A 24,877-nucleotide genomic window follows, 5' to 3' on the forward strand; every position below is an offset into this window, starting at 1 on the left:
TGCAGCGAGTGACCCCAGCTCGGGGAAAACACCTCCAGCACCCGTCTGCCTCTCCCTCCTCCCGGAGCCCGCTCTGGAGCAGGGTGAAACAAAACCCAAGGCGAATCATCCTGCCCTTGCTTTTACTGCCTTTCCCAGTTGTTCCCAGCCCGACTTCCATGAAGGAATTGTGCGCACTGCCTGCAACAACCCATAGATCAATTTGCGCGCACATTCATCCCACCCCAAAGCTGCCGGCAAGCAGCTCTCTCCCCTCTCTGGGAAGCCGGATAGCTCCAGCAGGTTCCCAGCTTCCCTGCGAGCGCAGTTCCGAGTGACCGGGGGTCATTCCGGGGAGAGCAGGATCCCGGGGAGCCGGAGGGAGCCGCAGAGGAGCGGCTGAGTGACCGGGGGACATTCCGGGGAGAGCAGGATCCCGGGGAGCTCGGGAGAAGCCGCAGAGGAGCGGCTGTGACCGGGGGACATTCCTGGGAGAGCAGGATCCCGGGGAGCTCGGGAGAAGCCGCAGCGCAGCGGAGCGCCTCCAGCCCATCCCACCTCCTCCTCCCCCGGAGCATCTCCCTGGAGCTGCCAGGGGTTCGGGGCTGAGCTCCCCACCCTGAGCACGGCTCGGAGAAGCCTCGCAGAGTCGCAGCCTCCCGCAGCCCCCGGAGCCGCCCCGTGTCCCCGGAGCCGCCCGCTGTCCCCGTCCTGCATCGCCGCTGCCCACGGAGCCGCTCCAGGGCGCTCGCACCTGGAATGATCCCAGCTCGGATTCCCTGGCTGTTAACAGAGCCCTGCAGACCTGCCCAGCGCCACGGAGGGAATTCTTCACGGCAGCGTGAATACTTCGGAAGCAGTGGGGCAGTTTGCCCCCCTCCTCCTCTGCCTGGGAGAAAGGAGTTGCCCAACCTGGTCATGAGACTTTTCCACACTTCCCAAAGAGGCTCCTGAAGTTCTGACAGAGAGAGAGAGCCTGGGGCAGCACAGCTCCCCCCGCGAGAGCAGACACGCAGGCACAGGAGATGGAGAATGAGGTTGGCAAATCTGTGGACAATCAAATGGACAAATACATGTAATAATTTGGAAGTTTTCTTTCTCCCTTTGCTTTTATTCTGCTTTTTTTTTTTTTTTTTTTTTTTTTTTTTTTCTCGTGCGTTTCTTCTCCCTGTCCTGTTGTAGCCGTGCCGTTAACCCTCTCTCGCCCTCCCCTCCCCGATTTAGAGTTACAATAATGGGGAAATCAGAAAGTCAAATGGATATCGTGGAAAAATCGACCAAATCCGGGAGGAAGCGCTGGAGCTTTGTGGCCATCGGGCTGGCCGTCCTGCTGCTCCTCATGACTTGTGCTGCCGTCGCCCTGGTGATCCTCTATGCCAGCAGCAGAGGTAAGAACCTGGGAATAATCCTCCCCTTCCCTCTGCAAACAGCAGAAAAAGTCCTTTTCTCACCGAGCTGAAGGGAAACAAAACCACGGGGAGAGCATGAGGTCACCTCTGTGAGGGACTGCGCTCTCTGCCTCGCTCCCAGCTCGTGCACAGAGATTATCTTGGCTTTTACTTCAATTCTGAATTGTGCTCTGTAAGATTCTGTGCTGTTATTTAATTCCATGCAGTGCGCTGAGCTCAGAGCTGCTTTGACAAAGCTGATGCGCTCTTTCAGAGGGAAGGTGTGTGTCTGTGTGTGAGGACTGGCGTTTCCTTATTTCATCCCAAGCACAAGCCAAGATTCATTATTGTCAGGGTTTTTAAAGCAACAGCTGCTTTAAAACACTTCTAAAAACAATCTCCCTGAAGGGGAAATTGCTTATTACAATGTGAAAGCTTAAAAAGAAAAAAAAAAGAAGAAAAAAAGAAAAGGCACTTGCTGCTGAGGAAAAGGAGACTTTTCAAATATTCCATCAGGCAGTTGGATCTCTAAGTGTGATTTGCTTCAGTGACTTGAATGCAAATATCTTGCCAGAAACCTGACATTGAGCCACGTTATTTTGAAGTGTTTTGCCTAAATATTTCAACTGCAGAGCGCACTTGGTAAAACCAAAGTTTTCCCACTGGTACGGCGAGTGCTAAGTCCCACTTTAAAACCCTGTGAAGCATCAAATGCTCGGGAGCAGCTCTGCCTCATGTTTGTCACTTCCATTAAAATCTCTTGGACTGGGAGCTTTGTTAAAACACTGGAGAACGAAGTTAAAGTGGGAACAACAAAATTAGAGCAAGGCTTTGCTGTCTCCTCACACTGTCTCTGCCTCCCCTGCTGCAGGGAGCTGCATTTTCAGCACTTGTGAGTGAAACCCTGCACAGTCCTGAGCAATAATTCATGAAAAAAGCCTCGTTATTGTTCACTCCTTTTGCTACCAGCAGTGGAATGCCGGGCAAAATCTGAGTATTTGGTATTCAGAAAGTTCATCAGAAAGTTTATTTTATTTTATTAGCTCAGGAGATGAGAGGAGAGAAATTCCCCAGAGCCAGGTCCTGGAGGAGAAGTTTCTGTATCAAACATTGAGCTAGGCAGGGTTTTGTTGCCTGCATGCATAAAGGATTTGAGAAATCTGCCCTGCATCATCTGCTGGGTGCAGAAAATCCAGAATTCAGGTATTGATAATATTTGCCCAAGTGTTGGTCTCATCCGAGTGCAGAGGCAGAGTCTGTGCTCACTGCATGTGGTTAAGGCAGGCTTATCTGTGAGAAAACAGGCTTAAAACATAAATATTTTTGCAGGCTCGTATCTGCAATTAAACTTTCCCTGGAAGTGTTCCCTGAGTGCAGGGCCGATGTTGTGCCTGTCCGTGCTCCTCACACCCCACCAGGTGCGTTCAGCTCTGCCCTGCAGCCACTTTGTGCCTCTGTCCCCATCCGAGCTCACAGCCGGAGCAGCCACGGGCTTCAGGGAATTCCAGGTGGGAAATGAGATTCCAGGTGGGAAATGAGCAGCAGGAGCTTCATCCTCAGAGAGCAGTGTCAACATGCACTGCCTGGGTCAAGGGCTGGAGCAGAAAGAGTTTTTCAGATTGTTCCTGCAGTAGAAACATCTCTTTTTTCTTGAGAAGTTCTGTCCCGATGCCTCCCTGAGCTCTGTTTTGCTGTCACACTTCAGCCCGTTCCCAATGCTCAGCCAAAAGCCTCAAGTCTCAGGTTCCCCAAGGGAAAAGCACCTCTGGCTCAGCTGTGCCACATAAATCCCACAGAAGAACAGGAAAAACACAATGTGGCTGAGCACCATTCACGTGATACAGCCAACAGCGTTATCCTGGGACTCTTCTATTGCTAATTTCACTGAAATGTTAATTTTAAATGTTAATGTTAAATCCAGTGTGTGGGACACTGGATTTTTCACTAAGAGCAGATTCAGATTTCTCACTTCACCTTGATACATCCTGGATCAGAATTACACTACCCAGGCTTCTAAAAACAATTTTGTTTAGCTTGCAATTAGGAATTAAATTAGAAAATTAAAGCATTGCTTATCCTGCTTTGCATTCACTTTTTTTTTTTTTTTTTTTTTTTTTTTTTTTTTTTTTTTTTTAATTTATAGAGGCATGTTTAGACTTTGTGGTTCAGGGAGAATATCTTTCTGCTTGTATATATCTTGCAGAAGAACATTGTGGTGCATGAAATAGCCCTGTGGGCACAGCAATAATTCCCGGAGTCCTGTTAATGCTGACTGGGATTTTTATCTCTATGCCCAGCCAACAAAAACACTCAAGCTCTCACAGCAGTGCAGTTACAGAGCTCTGGACACAATTTGGGGATTTTTGACGTCCAAGGAAGTTTTCAGTCCCAAAAAACACCCTCATCTAAATAAGCTGAAAGAAAACATAGGAAGAATAAAGTAATATTTGGGTGATCTTAACAAGGGAAGCAGGGCTGGGTTTGGATCTGCTGTGCTCTCAATGCTTCCATCTCACCCACACCCCCACCTCAGCAGCATTTTCACAGCTCTCCCTCAGTATTTACTGAACTCCAAAGCTCAGCCCTTGCTGCAAAGTCACAGCCTGAGGAACATCTCAACCCTCTCTGTAGCTGGCACATCGAATCACTCAGCAGCTCCTCCAGAAACTTAACTCCAATATTCCCACCTCACCTAATTGCTGCTCCTGTAATTCTGGTTATTTGACTTTCTGGCTCCCAGGCTGCCCTCTCAGGAGGAAGGTTCACGGGTATTTTTTGTGTCTGCATCCCCACACCTTGTCACTGCTGGCTGTTAGGAGGCCCAAGGTCACAGCCCTCTGCTGTCTCCTTAGGCGGGTTCCAAAAAACAGGAACACAACCCAAGCAGCACCTTACTCTGGGGCTGGATTTAAAACAAAAAACAAAACACGTTTTCCTCCCGCATTCCCTGTGCTGGAAGTGGTTGTTGTGCACTTAAATAACCAATTTACACAAGCTGAGCAGGAGCAGTACCTAAACTAAAAACTGAGACAAATTTGTAGCTGAGCTCTGGCTCCTCTCCTTCACTGGTGTGAAGTCCAAATGTCCTTTGACGTCAGGAACGTTCATTAACGAGGCAGCTATTCAGGGGAGATGCAGAATTTTGAGAAGTGGCAGCTAACACACAAGTCATGATGATATTTGGGTGGCAAGGCTCTCCTCAGTCGTAGTCAGATGGAGCTACATGAATGCAGAGCTGTAATGGGGAGTGACAGGCCAAGCAGGGCTGCAAAACGGGCAAATAAACACACAATTTACTGATTCTCACACGAAATTCTGGCTCAGCTGTGATTATAAGTAAGAAATCCTTGGAAAGGTGGAATAAAACCAAACATTTGTGTTCTGCACTCGGTCTGAAGACGCTGACACCTGGCACAGGCAGCGCCCTCTGAGAGAGCAAACCTGAACCTGGCAATTCCGTTGTTTGTTGCGAGCAAATTTCTGTTTTAACGGCAACAAGGGCAGCTTGCAGCGCCAGCAGCACTTCAGCAGAGGAGATCTGAGAAAAGGAAAGGTGCTGAGAGGTAAAAGCTCCCACGTGAATGCCTGGTGACAACTGTGCCTCTAATTGTCCCCGTGTGCGCCGTCCCCAGCCATCTGTGCTCCTCCAAACGCGCAGTGGGGAGACACCAAACACAAGCTGTGTCCTCCAGAGCCCTGCAGAAGGCTTGGCTTGGCTTTTGTTCTCTAAAAAAGGAGCTGCAGCAAGGCCCTGGAAAAGCAGCTGGGGTTTGAAAAGCAGAATCACTCCAAAGGTGAGCTGCTGAAGGGGACTGCAGCCGTCCTGAGATCCCACGAGGCATTCCTGGCTCCTGGTGCTGGCCAGGAAAGGTGACAGGGCTCAGTGGCTCCTTGTGAGGCCAAATGAGGACAATAAATTCACTACAGTGACCCCAGGGGGTCTGAAGCATGTCCCAGCTCTGCCATCCCTCAGGTGAGCAGTTCACCTCTGAAGTAGCATCTGGAGTGCTTCATTTCCCTCATTTTCTTCCATTTGGAGTAGTCCCACAGCTCAGGCCATTCCATTTATCTCCACTAAAGCTTCTCTTCCCTGATCAATTCTCTGCTGCTGCTGGATCAGACTGAAATGGATGTCAAAGCAGGAGCCTCTCTATCACTGGAACTCAACCTGTCAGCAGTGCTTAACCAGGGAAGAAAATACATAAATACCTGAGTTTCTTCTGAAAACTTGGGCTCTTGTTCTAGAAAAGTAGTTGAGAAAACAAAAGGCAGAGTTGTTGAGAATTCAGAAGGTGCACTTTAAATTCAGTTCTAGTTTTTGGAAGGTGCAGGTGACAAAGCTCCAGTTGAGTGGGCAAAGATGTGAGATTGTAAAGCCAAAGAGGGCAGAGCCGGTCATACCCAGAGGCAGGAAAGGTACTGAGGAATAAAAGAACAGAATTCATAGAGAAACAAAGGAGATATTTTTCGAGGTAAACTGAGATCTCCTCCCCAGCCATTTCCCATGATCTGGTTTTGGGGCAGAGTTTCAGAGCCCTGAGTGCGCCCTCGAATTCCAGCCCAAGCTCTGGCCCCGCTGCTCATCCTGCTCAGTTACAGCATCACAGTCACGAGGCCTTGGGGAAGGGAGGGGAGCTCAAGCCCCATTCAAAGCAGTTGGTTCCAGAAATTGAAGTGAGACATTGTCAAGTTATAGCAAAGAGAGAAGCTTTGATTTTAAAATAAATAAATAAATAAGTAGAAGAAAGAAAAAAGGATCCATTTCAGTCCTGCCCGGCCCCTGGGAAACAATGAGAGACACACAAAATTCTTGTAGTACAATAATTTCTTCTTCACGTTGCTCTTTGCTATTGCTCCTCTCCTCTTGCCCTTGAACTACTCATTTCTTCTCCTCCAAGTATTTTATTTTTTCCCCTTGGAGACACCCTGGGCTCTTAGGTTTGATTTTGCCAATTGTTTAATTATGAGAGGGTCTAAGAAACTCCAAAAATTGGGCTTAGCTGCTTAGCTTCATCCAGGGCACAAAAAAAAAAATCCCAACAAACGCTGAAACAAACATTAAAAAAAAAAAAAAAAAAAAAAAAAAAAAAAAAAAAAAAAAAAGATAACTATGTCTGTGAAGCTTCCCATTGTTCCACATATTTTGCTCCTCCGCTGTTCAGGTTGCCAGACACCAGGCAGGGCAGGACACAGAGTTTTTCTCATGCAGATGTGCTCCCACCCAGCACGGCCACGCTCAGCTGAACCCTGAGCATTCCCCAGCACAGTGGGGGCTTTTTATGGCGCTTCCACTGATGAACTTCAAAGTCCTCTTTTCTCCCCCACTGGTTTATTTCTCTCTGAATTACTGTAATCTTGTTTGCTCTCATGTAAAGCACTTATTTGCATTGAAAGCGATTTTTTCTAGTAACTCTTTTCTTCAAACGAGGACCAAAAACAAAGCTTAAAAATGGCTAAATCCACTGGAAAGTAGCAATATTTTGTTTTCCAGAGTGGAACCACAGAGCTGCCTATTTGATATAAGTGAGTACTAAACCAAGACATCCAGTTTCTCAAATGGGAAATTGAACCAACAAAATGGATTTTCTTCTCCCAGGGCCAAGGCCCTCAGGCTGGGGGGGCTCAGATCCCTCCCTCCCCCTGCAGCTCCACAGGGAACAGCACATAGGAGGGACCTGACACCTGCCCAGCATCACAAACACATGCACTTGAATACTCAGCATCGAAAATGATGTCTGCACTGGCTTTTTGGGGCTCTTCTGCACTGGGAGAACTTCACAAACCAAGACTAAGCGCTCAGAAATAGGAAATGAATAGCCAAGAGCAGGACTTCTGTGGTCTTTTCCATGTTTAACTCAAGGCAGGACAAATTCTGAACACAGGTCCACAGCCTCCTTATTTCTACACTATTCCACCAGCATTGAAAATTCCAGACCAGGGACAACCCCTCAGATGAGCAGCAAGAACCAGCCTTAAAGGCCACATGAAACTGTGGCCAAACAAATTTGTGTTTGGTAAGTCACAAGAATTTGCAGCCCTTGAGTGCTGTAAATCAGCAATTAACACACAAATAGCTGGAGAAATAAAAGTCATATATTTTCCTAAATTTGCTCGTGGTGACTCAAAGCAGTGTGGCAGCAGTAACTCCTGTTAAAACCTCTCATTTCAGTGACCTGGAAGATGCTCAGAGCATCTTAATAGATCGTCTAAAAAAGGATCCCATACTTTCAGAGTAGACTGTGGAGACAGTTAGCAGGTAGAAAAGATGGTCTTATTCTCCTTCCAGGAGAGATTAAACTCACTGTCAAGACTGTTGTCATTGTGCTGCCAATAAATTCTCCTCAAAAATCCCCAGATTTCTTCACGGTTGTCATCTGATGTCTTTGACTGGCACCAACATTCACTCGCCTGCTCTCAAAGCGAGCAGAGCTGTCACCGAGATTGGGCTCTGGTGAGTGACTTTGGGAGCAATTTCCTTCCAAAACAAGTAATTCCATCTGTTTTCCTCTCCTCTCCCTGCAGGCTCCCACTATGGCACCAACTCGGGCAACATCTGTACCACCCCTGGGTGTGTGACAGCAGGTAATGGGTTATTGTGAATTACTGCTGCAGAGGGGAGGCTTTGTGTGCTGTTACTGAATCTAAATAAGTGATAATTCTGAGTTTAAGGCTGCAGTAGATGAAAAGGAATGAGATTTCCCCTTGGGTAAGGGGTATCATTCATAAGCAGCACAGGAAAATTGCCAGCGTGGCCAAGAGCTCTGGCTCTGAGCCACAAGGCCATGGACTGACCAACACAATCTGTACCCAGAAGCATAAAAAAATCCCCTTTAGACTGAATTTTCTCTCTCATGGGGTATTTACCTTCTTATTTTTGGTCTCTACACCTCAAGAGGGGTGAGACTCCAGCACAGATGTCCCCAATACCCCCTGGAAGCACGGGTTTCTCAGGAAGTGTCTAAACTGGAGAGCAGGGGAGCCCTGGGCACTCCTCCCTGCAAGGCCTCGTGCTCAGGGACAACTCTTCTGCCATTCAGATCCATTTCTAAGCAGAAAATAGGACTCCCCAAGTCAAAATGTGTGGGAACGAGACTTGCCAAGCAGCTCCTTGCGAGCCTTCAGCAGTCCCAGAGATCCCTGGGCAGTCTGTAGAACTCAGCTCTCCAATTTTGCCGCCCAGCTGCCAGAATAATCCAGAACATGGACCCCACAGCTGACCCGTGCAAGGATTTCTACCAGTACGCCTGCGGGGGCTGGCTGAACCGGCACGTGATCCCAGAGACCAGCTCCAGATACAGCATCTTTGACATCCTGAGAGACGAGCTGGAGATCATCCTGAAAGGTAGGGGAGAGGCTGCTCCATCCCCAGGGACCAGGGTTGATTTCTGAGGATACTGACTGCACATCAGACAGAGAAATAAACTTGTAGAGAAGTGTTGATCGGGATTTTTTTTTTTTTCCTCTCTGGTCCTTTAATCTCTACATCTCTTGCTACACCCGTTTTGTGGGAACATCCTGTTCCCACTAAAAATGAGCCCGAGGTGATTGGGTACTAACTCCAAAAGGAGCAGGACAAGCTCTGTCTGCAGGTCCTTCCTCCTGACACTTTTTTCATTAATGGCATGAAGAGCTCTCTAGTTTGACAGTAATTGCAGCCTACAAGTGCTTCTCACAGCCCTGAATCCTCAGGGAGTTCGGCAAAATGATCAAAGGTCTTCAGGGCAAAAATCTCATGGCAATGGTTCCTTCCCCAGGTGTGCTGGAGACTTCAGATCAAGGGGACAGAGAAGCATTTCAGAAAGCTAAAATCCTTTACAAGTCCTGCATGAACGAGAGTGAGTGTTGTTCCATCGATTCCCCTGTTCAAAACCAGGTGTACAGAAAAACCTAAGTCCTGTGAAGCAAAATCCAGTCAATAGCTGTCTAATCCATGTGGCCGTGCCTGGAAAATTCATCTTCAGATGGAAGAAGATGCCTCAGTGTTTCATTAAACCTCAATAAACCCATTTGGGACATGGAAAGGATGGATGTTGGGTATCCATCCCTGGTGTGGATGCAAAGCCTTTCCTTCAGAAGGCACAAACCTGTCCCAGCTCATCTTTCCCAAACCAATCCATCCCAAATCAGCACTGGAGCCACAGAAGTATTTTCATTCCTTTTCTGAAGACTACTATAGAATGGTTTCATCTCTTATTTCTTGCTAGGACACATTCAGTTGCAAATTTAAGCCGTTAGGCCCATTACCTATTTTTCCTAATTTTATTTTTGTATGAAAACAACAGAGAATTTGTTTTTCCTCCCTCAGGCCTTATAGAGCAACGAGATTCCCTGCCTCTGCTGGAGGCCTTGAGGATGGTTGGAGATTGGCCAGTGGCTTCTGCAGACTGGAGTAAGACCAAAGGTAATGCTGGGCCTGGAAAGGTTCAGCCAGAATTATTTTCTGAATGAGGGAGGCCACTGTTCGAATGAAATCCTCCATTTTCATTTAATCCCAAATGAAATCCTCCATTTTCAATTTCTCTTACCAAACAAAAGTCAGGATATCACACGTTTAACACTCATTGATCCATTTAAATAGATCTCAAAAATTTCGGCAGCCAGCTTGTGAACGGTGCAACTTCAATCAGTCTGACACAGATTGACACACTGGGTCTATTTTCCCTTTTATCTCCCAGAGCCAAGCTGGAGCATGGAGGAAAACCTTTCCATAATGAACTCCAGGTTTAACAAACGTGTCCTCATTGACATGTTCGTGTGGAATGATGACCGGGATTCCAGCAGACACATCATTTATGTAAGAAAAAAAATTACAGGGAATTATTTATTTGCCGGAATCATAGTGGATAATTATTTATGCTGCAGACAGATGAGCTTCCCACAGAACAATAGTGGCAAAATGTGGGCAACAGTTCTGTACCCCACGTGTCAGATCTGTCTCAAAGACATACTGGGAAATGTTTTATGGCAGCATAATTTTTGTTTCAGCAAAAGAAATAAGGATTGATGGAATTTAATTACTGATTGACAGCATTTAAGGGCTGCAAATTCTTGTGACTTACCAAAATGATAATGAGGTTTAACATATTGTAGGATGGGTTTAAAATACATAAAGAGTATTTCAGAGTTTGTTCATGAATGGTTGCATAAGAAGTCCAGCCCTGAAGTCAAGCAGCCTAGAAAAGTTACTTAAATTTGTTCTTGCATCTCCATGATAACGGAAAGATTTTGCTTTATCACCCACACTAAGATCCACCCTGTCCTTACCTGGAAAGCCAGAGATAAGAGCTGTACCGTCCACCTCACCCCAGATCCAGGAGAGTACAAATTCTCTGGGTGTTCGGCAGGGTCATTCCAACCCTGACAGCATTTCCTGCTGCCTCTCAAGGACTCCTTTGGACAACCCCAGCTCCTGTTCACCTCTAACCAGAGAAATGCATTTTCCTTCAGATTGACCAGCCAAGTTTGGGAATGCCATCCAGGGACTACTACTTTAATGGGGGCAACTATCAAAGAGTAAGTATCCCTTGTATTGATTTACTCTGTGCCTCTAAAACAACTTTATTCCTTATCCCTGTGCTTTCAAAAACCCCAATACATGAATCGTCACGCTATGCAACAATCAGAATTAGACTGACATTCATTGCTACATTTTTTTTCCTAATTAAGCCAACATTTTGTGAAGTTTACCAAAGGACTGAACACCTGTATAAATATGAAACCTGCCCAGAACTGGCCAAATCATGAAGAAGGTTATGGGAAAATGAAACTGTTTTATGGCTTAGACTGTCTCTCATTGTGAAGGACAGCTTCACATTTTCAGTGCAGGGGATTTGCTTGTATCTTCCTCAGAATCTCTGATGTTCAGCAAGTAAGAATCGGCTGCCACTTACTCTCCCCTTCCCCCAAAATTACACAAAATTGTGAGAGATTATTTTCTAGCTGCTTTCCTCTGCCAATGCTCAGGGCAAAAACACTGATTCTGCAAAAACACTGTTTCTGTGAATACACAGAAAGCTGTTGCAAACAGAGCCAGATAATTTGTCTGTTTCCAAGATGAAAATACCGCTTTAGTACATTTTATTTTCCTCAATTATGCCTTGCCAACAAAGAGTATTTGCAGCCCAACATCAAACCAATTTTCCTAACAAGAATGGAAGGGAATACAGAGGGACAACAATCAGCATTTGAGACTCTTTTGTCTCGTGGTTGTAAAGGCAGATGAAAACATCAGTGGGAGGAGTTTTCTTCTCACTTCAGTGTATTTGACTACACTTGATATAGAATATAGATAAATATAGCCCTGGGAGGTTTACAGGAGATTGTACCCACACCTTCTGGGCACCTTTAGGAGCTGCCAGCTCCTGGGACAAAGCAATCTCCTGGAAGCAGGGAAATGTGGAGAGCTGTGATGCAGGAATCTCCCCTGCAAGTGCCACCGCCACAGCAGCACCCATAGCAGAAAAGAGGGATATTTATGCATTGGGGCATGAAGGTCAGACATAGATTGACTTGGAGGAGGTAGGAAATCAGGTACAGTGAAGAGACAATCCTAAATCAGTGAATGAAAACCAGTTCTGCTCAATACAGCTTTAATTTGAAGGCACAAAGCAGGGGGGCTGAGGCTGTGCTTTTAATCCTAATGACCAAGGAGGAGACACAACCCCTTTTTATTTGTATTTACCAGCTCGCTGCCCCCAGACAATGAGCCCAACTCTGATGACCCAAACTCCCCCTGTGCTTAGTCCAGCATCTTTTGGCAAAACTCCTCCTGAGGCCTGGGGGAGTCTGGCCTGATTAAGGCTCAGCATTCAGCCTAAAACCACAAATCATCATCTGTAAGTGCCCAGACTCGATTTCACCACGGTCACTGTGTTTGTCTGGCTTCCAGGGTCTACAGAGGAAGAAAAGTATGTGAGAAGAGCAGGTAGCATCAAGTTTTCCTGTATCAGAGATCAGCACTCCCCCAGCAGCCAAATGTCTTTTCAAGGCCTGCTCTGAGGCATAAACCAGTCAGAGTCCCCCATCAGGAATAAAGCAAAGGTGTCTGAAACAGAGCATTTCTTTCAGATGCTAAAACCAGACCTGAGAAGATTTATGGTATTACTTTCAGAGAACTCAAACCTTCCCTGTTCACCCTGGAATTTTGGATCACTGTTCCCATACTGTAACTCAAAGCACAGAACCTCCTCTTTGCCCAAGCAGTAATTCTAACTCAGAATGTCAGGGTTGGATGGCATAGAGAATCAGAAAGTGTGTTTTGAGGTTGGCAAGACCCTGTAAGGTATTCACGTCAAAGATAATGCTTTGCTGAATGAGAAATATGAAGATGAATTACAGAAATAGTGGAGAGAGACTGTTTTCATGGGCCTGGAGTGACATGCCAAGGGGAATGGGTTCAAACTGCCAGAGGGCAGGGATAGATGGGATGTTGGGAAGAAATTCTTCCCTGGGCTGGGGTTGCCCCATCCCTGGAAGTGTCCAAGGCCAGGTTGGACAGGGCTTGGAGCACCCTGGGATAATGGAAAGTGTCCCTGCCATGGCAGGGGGTGGAAGTGGATGGGCTTTAAGCTCCTTTCCAACCCAAACCATTCTGGGATTCCATGACTTCATACAAATATATAAAAACCTTTAGTCTGCGCTGGTTTGGCTGCTTGTTTAGAAGCCTTGAGACAAATTTCCAAAGCAGTTGAGCAACCCAAGCATTTTCTGTGGTGGCCTGGGACACAGAGCCCTGGGAATGCCTATCCCAGGGCAACCTGGGATAATGGAAGGCGTCCCTGCCCATGGCAAGGGGGGGCACAGGATGGGGTTTGTCCTTCCAGCCCCAACCATTCTGGGATTCTATGAAATGATGGCCAGCAAACCTTTTCTACACGTTCTGTGTCTGACTGCAGGTGAGAGAAGCTTATCTGCAGTTCATGATCACCATCGCCAAAATGATCCGGGAAGACAAGAACGTGTCCAGAAACGATTCCTTTGTCCAAGAGGAAATGGCAAAGGTCATGGAGCTTGAAACAGAGATTGCAAATGTGAGTAGAGAGATCAAGAACTCCTCAGGAAGCTGTGGGAGGCAAGGGTTGAGGGGGAAGAGTCTCTTGCTGGTTTGTGCCACAGTTTTCGCGCACCAGAAAACCCACAGCACAGAGCAAAGTGTGGGAGGAAGATTTTTTGTGCCTTGAGCAGCCCAAAAATCATAGCCTCTGTGTCTCTAGTTCTGCCTGCTGTGTACACTGCTACTGTGCTGCTCCAGTCCCAGCCTTATTTCTATTTGGAAGTCTTCTAAAGCAGGATAATTCACCTCCTGCTAACCATGCATTGGGATAACACCAGGGCAGGCTCCCTTGCATCCTAAAAATCCCCCAGAGAAGGCTTCCATTCCAAAGAGGACAGAAGGAACCACTTGGCTCAACATATCCCTGAAATGCTATTGAATAGAGGAGCTCCAGGTTCCTGTAGCGAATTTTTGGAAGCAGCACTGGGCACAACCAAATGATTTTCCTTTTCCCAAACAAACTGGTTAATCTGAATATTACTGGAGTTGTGTATGTGTGCACCTGCATGTGATTTCAGCCATTGATATTTCTGTCAGTTGATTCCAGTAATAACCTTGTGAATGTCTTCAGGCCACGACCCCAGCAGAGGAAAGGCACGATGTGACCTTGTTGTACAACAAAATGACCTTAGCAGAGCTGCAGGAAAAGTTTGCATTCAATGTAAGTGTTTCATGAGCAGTCTCATACTTCCGGTCTCTTAATTCCATGCCAGTCAGAAATGGCTTTGTGAATTTATCAGTGCTTCAACAAAGAGGTATAAAATCATTCCCATGCCTAATTTCATCTTCAGAATCTCTTCAAAAGCTTTGTCCTACTGAACAACTGCATTCGAGGTCATAAGACTGTCAAAAGTCCAATTACTGAGGCATTAAATCATCCAACATTGGAATGTCTCTCTGTCTGCCTAGGAATTTAACTGGACCCTCTTCATCCAGCGTGTCATGTCTTCAGTAAATGTTCAGGTGGACCCAGAGGAAGAGGTGGTTGTGTATGGGATGCCGTACTTGCAAGAGCTGAAAGCAATTATCTCCAAGTACTCAGCCAGGTAAAGTAGCTGCAGGATAGGCAGGACAAAAGCCACAGAAGGATTGCTGGAATGTCAATTATTGGACCCTCTTGCTAATTCTGAGCTTCTGAGGAAAAATGGCACCCCTGTAAAATACAGGAAATGCCTTCAGCGGTTTCAAATTCCAAATACTGCAGTACAAGGTGTCTTACTTGCTGCTAGCTTAGAAAAGCTTAAATTGGAAGAAAAAAGTACATGACAGGCTTAGCTCTTTTTACATTCCAGAAGGAAGAAAAATAAGAAATTAATCCCAGAACAGACATGACAGCCCAGTCCTCAGGCTGGATGACTCTGCAGTTAAATGAGATGCTGTGAAACCCAGGACTGGCAGCAATTATTTCCTTCCTTGTCTCCATCCAAAATTGAGATTCCCCTCTGACTGCCTGCACTAGTGTTGGGTTTTACAGAGGATTAAGCTGAGCTTTGCTTTCCCACACAGCACCATCCAGAACTACCTCATCTGGCGGCTGGTGATCGACCGGGTCAGCAGCTTGAGCCGGCGCTTCAAGGACGCTCGGGCCAGCTACAGGAAGGTATTTCCTCTCCTCAAGAAGAGGAGAGCCACCAAATCCAGCCTGGTCAACACAATAACCCTGTCAGGGGTTCGCGGAGAGATGAACTCAGAGCTCCCTCCCAGCCCAAACCATCCTAGATTCTGTGATCACATCATGGAATCCTCAAACAAACCCAATCGCAGCAGTGGAAGCCTTGGTGTTAATTTAGGCAGAGGGTTTGGAATCGCTGCAGGGGCAGGGTTAATGCTGGGCTCTGGTGCTGCAGGCCCTGTACGGGACGACGCTGGAGGAGGCGCGCTGGAGGGAGTGCGTGAGTTACGTCAACAACAACATGGAGAACGCGGTGGGAGCGATGTATGTCCGGGAGACTTTTGCTGGTGAGAGCAAGAGGATGGTATGTAGTTTACCCTTCGTACTACTGTACATCCACAATGCCCACGGCGCCCGTTCCCTCTGGGGTGAGCTCCCTATTTTTTTGCCTGGGAGAGCTGTCCACCAGTAAAGAAGGTGCAAGAACTCGTTTGTGATGCTCTTTTAGATGCTCAGTACCATGGTTTAGAGCACAGAATTTAGAGACATCACCTTCCAGCAGGAAGCTTTTCACCCCTCCTTAGCTGTGCCTGGGCATGTGAATGATGAGTGTCTCCCCGGCTCTCTTTCAGGTCCGAGATTTAATAGAGAAGATCCGTGAAGCGTTCGTGGAGACTTTGGATGAGTTACAGTGGATGGATGAGGCATCCAAGGAGAAAGCTCGTGAGAAGGTCAGAGATAACAAGGAACTTCAGTATTCCCTTATGAACCTGAAATATTTGGAATTTTGTAGTATCACCTTTTCCAGTTTCTCCACAAACAAGAGGAAAAGAGGACATTAATATCCCGTTACATTGTCCTCTCCTTTCAATCATTTGTTAGCCCACATCAATAAAAATGCCAGCTGGATATAATACAATTCCCCCCAAAAAACTATTTCCAACTGTTAACTGACCTCAGGACCATCAGCACCATTCCAAAGCCAAGAAAAAAAACCCCAAACATTTAACTATTCTTTGTATCAAAACTTTAGTAAAAACAACAACCCAACAACAAAAAACCACAATTAAGAGGAAACATTCAACTCTTTTCTTCCAGGCAATGGCAATCAAAGAACAAATTGGATACCCAGATTACATTTTGGAAGATCAGAATGAGAAACTGGACCTGGAATATGCCAATGTAAGTTTTTTGTCCACATCTCACTAAATACTTCAAAATAAACACCTGCATTTGCTTTCTTGCCACTGGAATATTTGTACCTGTGCAACTGCCCTTTCCAAGGACATTGAAATGAATGTATTAATAAATAATTGGTGCAAAGAACCAACTATTCAGTGAAACCATGCAACCAAAACATTCTTTAGAGGACATTCACTGGGATGAGAAGTTCCTCTTCCTGCTCAGCTGACCAATGTTCTCGGATCCCTGTTTGTGCAGTTAAACTTCAGTGAACACAACTACTTTGAAAACATCCTGGAAAACCTGCAAGCTGGAGCCCAAAAGAGCCTGAGAAAACTTCGAGAGAGAGTTGACCAAGATATGTGAGTTTCAAGAGAGTCACAGACACAACCTAAATTCTGGGTTGATGGTGGGGGGATTTAACTCATACCCGGGAATGCCTGCAGCTGAGATAATCAAGGAATTAAACAATTCTGTGGTAAAGTGAAAAATGCCTTTTCCCTTGAATGTTGTGTGTTTGGGATGAAAGCTGCCTATAAACAAGCCACCAGGTATTTTCTGGTATCAGGAATTCTTTACGGCTGCGATCAATGCACCCTTTTTCCTACACTAATCCTTTCTTTGTATAATCTCCTTATAAGGATTTTCCTTCTTGTTACAAGGCTCTTCTTTCTCCTAACAAGGAAATTATGTTTTTATATATCCATCCATATATACATTCCTGATAATATATATATTACACACATATATATACACATATAGAAGTATGCATACATACATATCTATATGGATAATCCCTGAAAACATTATATCCTTACAATCCTTTCCTATATACCTTGCATTTTTTAACCAGAATTAAATTTCAAACGTGTCAGGGCGGGGGAAAAAAAAATCACGACTAACTGTGTGCAACATTTATTTTTAGATGGATAATCGGAGCTGCAGTGGTCAACGCATTCTATTCCCCCAACAGGAACCAGATAGGTAGGTTTAAATACTTTTAACCAGCTAATTTTATCCACACAACAGTGCAGGTCTGCATCCACAGGTAAAGCTGCGTGTGCCCACCCAGGAATTCTGGGCAAGGCTGCCAGGCTGTTCAGCTCAAGCACTGTGTAGATGAATACTCAGCTTCCCCTCCGTGGCAGGTGTAGTTTATATCCTGTCACTGAACAGCCTTGGGTTTGAAAAGCTGGGACAGCATCAGTGACAGAGCCCAGAGAATGCTCCCTGGGTGTCCTGGGCTGCTCCTGCTCCTATATTCTGATAGCACATGGGGCAGCTCTCCAGCCCGCTCTGTGCACTTGGCACTGGAATTACACTGCTAAGAACCACCCCAGACTGCAGAAACTCCCTCTGCTCCCAGAGCATCGGCTGTGTGAGCTCTGCAGAGCTGCTGGGCTGCCATTCCTCGTTCTTAGCACAGGAGATCCTCAGACCCTGCCTGGCTCCCGGTGCTCCCTGAGCTCAGACCTCATGCAGGAGCTCAGGTTAAAACTGCTGAGTCTCTGCTGAGCTCTGAGCACCCCCAGCAGCAGAGACAATAGATAATTCCCTCCAGAAGTGCTTATTCAAATTCCCAGACAGCCAGGAAGATGTGCCACTCAACTACTGATAACATAGAAGGACAAATCCATGGGTTTTAGGCCAGACAGTAATTGCATCCTGCTCCCAGGGCAAAGGTCAGGAGTGGAAACAGCCCAATCTACCAACAGTCACAACAGAAAACTTCTATAATTGCCAAATGCAGAAACATCCAAATTGCTGATGATTTATCCCTCTGACCTCGCCCAAAATCTGTTTCCTTTTGTGCAGCTTCCACTCACCTCCATCCTGCAGGTAGAGCAGGACCTTCAGCCACGGCAGGGCCCTCCTGGGGGCTTTACTGGGGGCCAACCTCAGCTCCCAGTTTATCCCCACAGATTGGAATCAGCTTTCCAGGCAGGGAACTCGGGTCCTGAAGCCACCTGGCTCCTCTCCATCTTTGTCCTTATAAATCGTACAAAAGTAACCCATTTAAGCAACTTGGAGAATATGCCTGTGTGAAAATCCAAGCACAACCACCCACAATAGTGTGCATGTCAGTTAAATTCTCTTTCTTCATGTGTCTAGCTTAAGAAAACAATTTGCCACACTGCTCTGTCTTACTGCAGTCTGGCTTATGCATTTCTCCACTAAATTGTATGGATAAAACCTGCAAAGCCAAAAGGGTTTTGTCTCTGAAATAAGTGCTTGCAATATAATTTCAATATCTCCCTTCATAGAAAATACCTCATTAGAGTGAATTACTGCCAGGCTGAATCCATTTAGAAGCATTTATGCTTTTCAGCTTGTGTAGAAGGGATGAAAAGCAAATCCCATGGTTCTGGATAAGGTTTTTGCCAGCAGATTGAGGCAGAACAGATCTAATATTGCCCCTTTCAACTGGCATCGAGTGTCCTTGGTGGTCTGTAGGAATCACTCCTGTGCACGTTTTTACACTCCAAATGTTGGTGGTATCATTTCTACCTTCTCCTTAACTCAAATAAACCAATAAAACCTCCATTAGTTCCCCTGTAAAATGGCTCTGACACACAAACTGTGCCGGTCTCCAAAGGACAGCTCCTAAACATTCTGTTCTTGACTCACTGCAGCAAATATTATGGACCAAATTAGGCTAAACTTAATGTAAATGCTGCTTGGGTCTCAAACAGGGAGATATTGTAGCTGCAGATGTGCTAAATTAAACCTTTATTAACTTGTCATTTTCCATTTATCCAGAGAGAAACAATTTCACATGAGGCATGCGCTAGTTTCTAATCATTTTATATTTTCTGTTCCTTCCTGACCCTTACACCAAGCAAACAGCCTGTCTGCCAGGGATGCAAAAACAAAGCCACCCTATAGCATTTCCCTCTTTCTCCCTGTCCTTGCAGTTTTTCCCGCTGGGATTCTCCAGCCCCCCTTCTTCAGCAAGCACCAGCCCCAGGCCCTGAACTTCGGAGGGATTGGGATGGTTATCGGGCATGAGATCACTCACGGCTTCGATGACAACGGTGAGGAGAAGACTGAAAAAATGTTATTATTTCAGCCAAAACCTGTGTCATAGCAGGAATTAAAGCGTGCTGAGACTGAAGATCCATGTACAGTCACATCCAGCTCAGCAGCAATAGGAGCACACTGGCAACGCTCTGTGGAAGGTTTTGCAGGGAATGTTTCCTGAACCCAAGAAATAAGCACACGTTAAAAATAAATCGAGGCAATGACAATTCTCAGGAAAAAAAAAAATGTTATTTTTACAGCATCATCAGAAACACAAAGCAAGCAGATCCATGGGCTCCTAAATACAGTGAAATCTGTGAACAGCATTTTTGGGATAGGACAAATGTCAGTCGTGTCATGAATTCCCAGGAGACTTTGTATTTCAACACAAATGCTTGAAATAAATTGACTTTTTTAACTTTCTCAAATGACATGTAAAAGAATTTGGGGGAAAAGCTCACTTCTGACTCCACAAGTCAGGAGTTTCTTCCACATGGGTTTTCTTCAAGCTGTTTTTTAATGCTCATTAAGTTTGTGCAGATTACATATAAACACAAAACACAGCCTCAGAAACTGAGTTCTAGAGCAAATAAAAGCCTTGTTCTAGCCAGAGAGCCAAGAACACAAACTCCAGAACTGCAACACCAGCTTTTGATTTTCTATAAACCTCAGTTCTGTCATGTGGCCACACAGAATCAGCTCCTCAGACACCTCAGAGGTGAGGGAAGGTTTTGTTACACGATACCTGCAAAATCCACTTGGAAATAAAACCAGGCCTTGGAGCTATACCTGAAGTCAGGGCTGCGGACCGAACAGGAAATCAGGGAATAACAGAAACCACAATTCCATTCCCTCGTGACAAAGAGAATAAACTGTACCTAAAATATTTCTGAGCATCTAAATTCAAGGAGGAAAGAGGAAGGGAGTGCAGCTCCCGGGCGCTACACTGGAAGAGCGGCTGCTTTAAAATCTTGCTCAAAACTTTCCTTTCACCCCTGGCTTTTCCTGCAGGTAGGAATTTTGACAAAGATGGGAACATGCTGGACTGGTGGAGCAACTTCTCAGCGCTGCATTTCAAGGAGCAGTCCCTGTGCATGGTGCACCAGTATGGGAACTACACCTGGGAGCTGGCTGGGGGACAGAACGTGAGTAACAACCACGACCACCACAGGCACAGCTCCGGGTTTGCACAAATAGTGACTTCAACCATAGGGGATCCCTGTGGGGGATAAGCACAAACCCCAGCTGCTACAGGTAACTGTTCTGAGAACGAGGCACAAGGGTTGTGACAAACTGGGGACACTGGTGTGGCCCAGGAAGCCCAGGGTGTGTGTGCAGTGATGTTCTGTCCAGCAGCAGCCCGAGTTCTGTCCGTGTTATATTTGTGTGTGTTCTGTTCATCTACAGCTCTTACCCTGTGATTTGTTTAATTTCATTCTCTCCTTTCTTGTCCCAGCGCAAAGGCACAGCTTTCCTTTGCTCCAGGCATGTCAGGCTGTTGCATGACTGACCTGTGGTTCTTAAGGTTGCTGATTTTACTGGCAATAGAGTAAATAAATCATTGCTTTTACAGGTCAGTGGCATAAGCACATTAGGAGAAAATATTGCAGATAACGGAGGAGTCCGACAGGCTTATAAGGTAATCATCGAACACCCTGTGAGTTAACTTTACCTGGCATCCAGCAATGGGGGGACTTATTCTGTGCTAAAAAAAAGACAATTAACAGGTTATTGCCATATTCTAAAATCTGAAGTCTCTGTTGTACACCTGGAAGCTCATGTGCCCATGGCTTGCTGCCATTCTTGCACCCAGGAGCAGCCCAAAGGTGGAGCTCTGGTGTGAGCAGGGAATGTTCTTCCCTACAAAGAACCCTAGCAGATGTCACAGTAAAACCTTTTATCTTTGGTGTTTTGAGTATGGTGGTAAGGGTGTTTACACAACATCCTGAATTTTCAGAAATCTAAATTCCAACCCTGAGGGGCACCATTCCAATCAATTACTTCATTAGGATTGTTCTAAAAGCCATCACAGACGTGGAGGAGCTGTGTGGGGTGACACAAACTGCCTGCCCATGGGATCCATGGATGTTCTGTGGTGCTGGATCTCTTTTCACCCTCAGCTCTCCCTTTTGTTTCGTGCTTTGGGACTGTCTCAGCACCTGAGAGGCTGCAGAAACAGAATGTTGGGAATTAACCAGCATGAGGGCACATTAACTTGTCTCCATCATGTCAATATACCTAAAAAAGGCAAATTGGCCAATTAATGTGCAACAATAACAGGTAATTGAGCAAGGTTGCTATCTGCTATTTAATGAGCAGTTACCTGAAGAGAGAAAAATCATCACTATAAAGAATCAGAGGAGACTTAACACTTTATTTCCAGATACAAAATCCTACAGAAAGAGTTTATGAAGCCAACAGTGCTTATGCTGACAGCTTTTTCATAAAATTCTCTGCACTGTTTGTATTAGAGAGAGAAAACATATACGAATACAGAAGGGAAACATGCTGGTTAACGCATGTGGTGTCTAAAATCCCTCCTTCCAAAAAATCCAAAATCCACCTCCTTCTGCCCCTGTGAGTTGATCTGTGATCATTTCCAGGCCTACTTGAAGTGGCTGGAACGGGAAGGGAAGGAGCCAAAGCTGCCTGGACTGAACCTGTCCCACAAACAGCTTTTCTTCCTCAACTTTGCCCAGGTGAGAACACACAGGGTTGTGCCTCAGGCCCTTGGACTTTTTTGGAGGAACCACCTGTGGGAAATCAAGGGCAGATAGATCTGTCCCAGATCTCGATCCAAGACCTGGATAAAACAAAAGCTAATTAGTAAATAATTGCATCTATTCTGCCTCTCTAGAAAATGACATCATAGCAAACTGGGATGGCTCTTAGGAAAGCCGCTGAGAGGGTTCCCAACATGAATTCCCTTTACTACTGACCAACTAATGATGAATCTCCCCATCCAGGTTTGGTGTGGCTCCTACAGACCAGAATATGCCAGTCAGTCCATAAAGACAGATGTTCACAGCCCTCTGAAGTACAGGTGGGTTTTACTCATTTACTAACTCGCAGCTCGCATCGTTCAACCCCTTGCACCACGACAGCACAGGAGAGTCTGACAACATGCAAGATAACTCCAGACTGACTACCAGATTTCCCCCCACAGATTGTGGGACTGCTGGAGAGCACGTGCCTGTACCTGACCTGGTGAATCTGCCAATCCATAGAGCAGGACCAAACCCACTCTGTTCTGGCATTTCATTGCTCATATTACCTATATTTCCGAAAGCATCCCATATTCTGAACTGCAATCAAGTTCTGATGCTCCAAACCACTTTCTGCTCCCCAGAACAGCATTTTCCATGTAAATGAGTCCCTTCTCTTTGTTTAGGGTGATGGGCTCGTTGCAGAACTTTGAAGCCTTCTCCGAGGTGTTCCACTGTAAGAAGGGCACGGCCATGCACCCTGCAGGGAAGTGCCGGGTGTGGTAACCAAGGCCGGGGCACTCTGGTGACACCACAAACAGCTCGTGGCAGGGATGCGCCCGGCGTTCTGCTGCCCAGCCACAGCCGGGGCTGCAGGGCAGCTGCTGCAGTGAGAGCCAAGGAAGCACTCGGCTCTCCCAGCGCCACTGGGAAGCACACAGGGATCACCGGGATCACAGGGATGGATCCCGGGACCGGCGGGCTGTGCCAGAGGCCACGCTGCGTTCCCGGGCACAACGACTGTTTCCAACCACATCCTGACTGTTACTAAGACACTGCATCAGGGTTACAAGGACTAATTCTTACACGAAAACAAAACCAACAAGCAGCCACAAATCTATTTTTTGGAAAGGAATAATAATTTTAATATGTCAGCTCCACTTTCTGGGGCTCAGCAATGCTGTCTGAGATGTTCTGCTGCTCCGTTTCCAGTGTTCTGGTTCCGCTTCTGGTGCGTTCTTCCCCAGACCAGGTTAGAGCTGGTGTAAACTCTCGTGTTGTCTATGCCCCTGCACTTTGATCACTGCTTTGCTGTCATGGATTGCTATTTGTTGTGACATGTCACACAGTGAGCTCTATGTCGAGACGCCTGTCGCACTCTCCTCCTGCACCTGAGCTCTTCTGCTCCAAAGAACCCCCTCCAAGTCAGGCATCACTACAATTATCACATTTTAGAAGTACAAATTCTGTCTTTATGGTTAAATTACAGGGTCCTACTCCTCAGAGATATATTTAAAATGATGCTTATTCTTGTAGAAAGCGTACAAAATACCTTTTGCCAAATAGCAGACATGTATCCATGGAAACAATTAAGCTGGTTTTAATCCTGTGCCTTTTTATTTTGCCATAGGCTATTTTTCAGTATTTACACTTGAAAATGTAACATGTATTAATTTTTAATAAAATTTAAAAGAAAAAATCACGGTGGACAATTCAGCAAGGATTTCCCTATGGAGAGGTATGGAGGGCTTTCCTTGGTAAGCATCGTACTATAATGAGAATATTTTTAAACTTCCAACATTTAATAGTGGGTTCTGAATATTATTCCAGGAAATGCTTTTCTTTCTAGAATCTCTTGACAGCCAGGCAGTAACTGCCTGTGTGACTCTGCAAAATCACTGAGCCCTAGAGATGGGCCATTAAAGATTCTGGCACATGCAACTGTTAAAGGGATAATTAAAATGTGCCTGGAAGGGTTAATTCCAAGTGACCATCACAGCACATGGAAGTTACTCTATTTTTTCATGTAAGTTTATCCCATCTCCCACCTGCAGAACACTTCCCAGCTGCCAGTTTCTGCCAGTGCCAAGTGCACGAACTCCAGCCTCCCCTTACAGCCCCCCTGATCCCGGTGCTGTGCCCACACACAAACTGGAGATGAGAGACAGGCTCCCAATCCCCCGAAAATGGCCCTGAATTCCTGCTGACCACTGCGTTACCTCTCCACTATCATAAAACACTTCAGCCTCGCGGGAAGTTCTGTACCCAGATGTGATTTGCTGCACTTTAGACTCGCAGACAATGAAGCCGCAGAGAAGCTTTATTACATACTCAGGAAAAGGAGGCACATCCTGATGTTTGCCGGGAGGAATCCGAAGCCTTTCCTTCTCCCATGCTGCCACCTGGTGACGAATCGCACTCTAGATCCTAAATGACCAAAATTCACATCCAACAGGAGCAACTTTCAGACTCCACTGAACCACAGCTGGTGCAGACATCAAACCCCGCAAAACTATTTTTAGTTGGTAGATTAATTTATTGGTAGTTGTTTGATGCTGCACCTCTCTCCTTGGCTGTGCAGAGCTCCCAGCTCACCTACAGCAGCTTCCACCTGGAAGTGAACTCACTGGAAGTCATAATTATGGGGCTGGAGGACAGGCATTTCTTTACAAAAACATCTTTGGAGAAACTTCAGCCTGAAAATTAATAAATCCCTCCTCTTAATTACAACATTTACTGAACAACAGTAATAATTAACTCCTTTCCCTCATTGAGAGCTGCTTTCTCTGCTATTTATTTAGAATTAGAAAATGCTTTACTGACTTGTCGCTGGTTTGACCACCAAAAGCAACCCCAATTTTCAAGACACACAAGAGTCAGTTTCTTTTTAGGTTCAGATACTTCCCGAACTTCAGAATTGTGGCACTCCTTTTCAGAA

General features: G+C 45.9%; 1 protein-coding gene across 2 annotated transcripts; it reads left to right on the top strand.

Annotated features, from left to right (window-relative positions):
• On the top strand, positions 1–23,622 carry MMEL1 (membrane metalloendopeptidase like 1). 2 transcript variants are annotated; one of them, XM_040084723.2, is made up of 23 exons: positions 1–1,054; positions 1,204–1,367; positions 7,890–7,949; positions 8,548–8,709; positions 9,122–9,202; positions 9,673–9,768; positions 10,043–10,161; positions 10,815–10,880; positions 13,262–13,396; positions 13,991–14,080; positions 14,329–14,465; positions 14,926–15,019; positions 15,267–15,395; positions 15,664–15,762; positions 16,130–16,213; positions 16,472–16,575; positions 17,139–17,197; positions 19,129–19,248; positions 20,246–20,379; positions 20,808–20,873; positions 21,838–21,933; positions 22,201–22,277; positions 22,626–23,622. In XM_040084723.2, exons 1-23 carry the CDS (start codon positions 1,005–1,007, stop codon positions 22,723–22,725), a joined length of 2,322 nt encoding a protein of 773 aa, XP_039940657.1. In that variant the 5' UTR covers positions 1–1,004; the 3' UTR covers positions 22,726–23,622. The 2 variants fall into 2 exon arrangements, with proteins under 2 accessions (XP_039940657.1, XP_039940658.1); XM_040084724.2 differs by having other exon boundaries at positions 1–1,016.
• The last annotated feature ends 1,255 nt before the right edge of the window (positions 23,623–24,877 follow it).

This window comes from Hirundo rustica, chromosome 22 (genome assembly GCF_015227805.2).
Source record: "Hirundo rustica isolate bHirRus1 chromosome 22, bHirRus1.pri.v3, whole genome shotgun sequence".
NCBI lineage: Eukaryota > Metazoa > Chordata > Aves > Passeriformes > Hirundinidae > Hirundo > Hirundo rustica.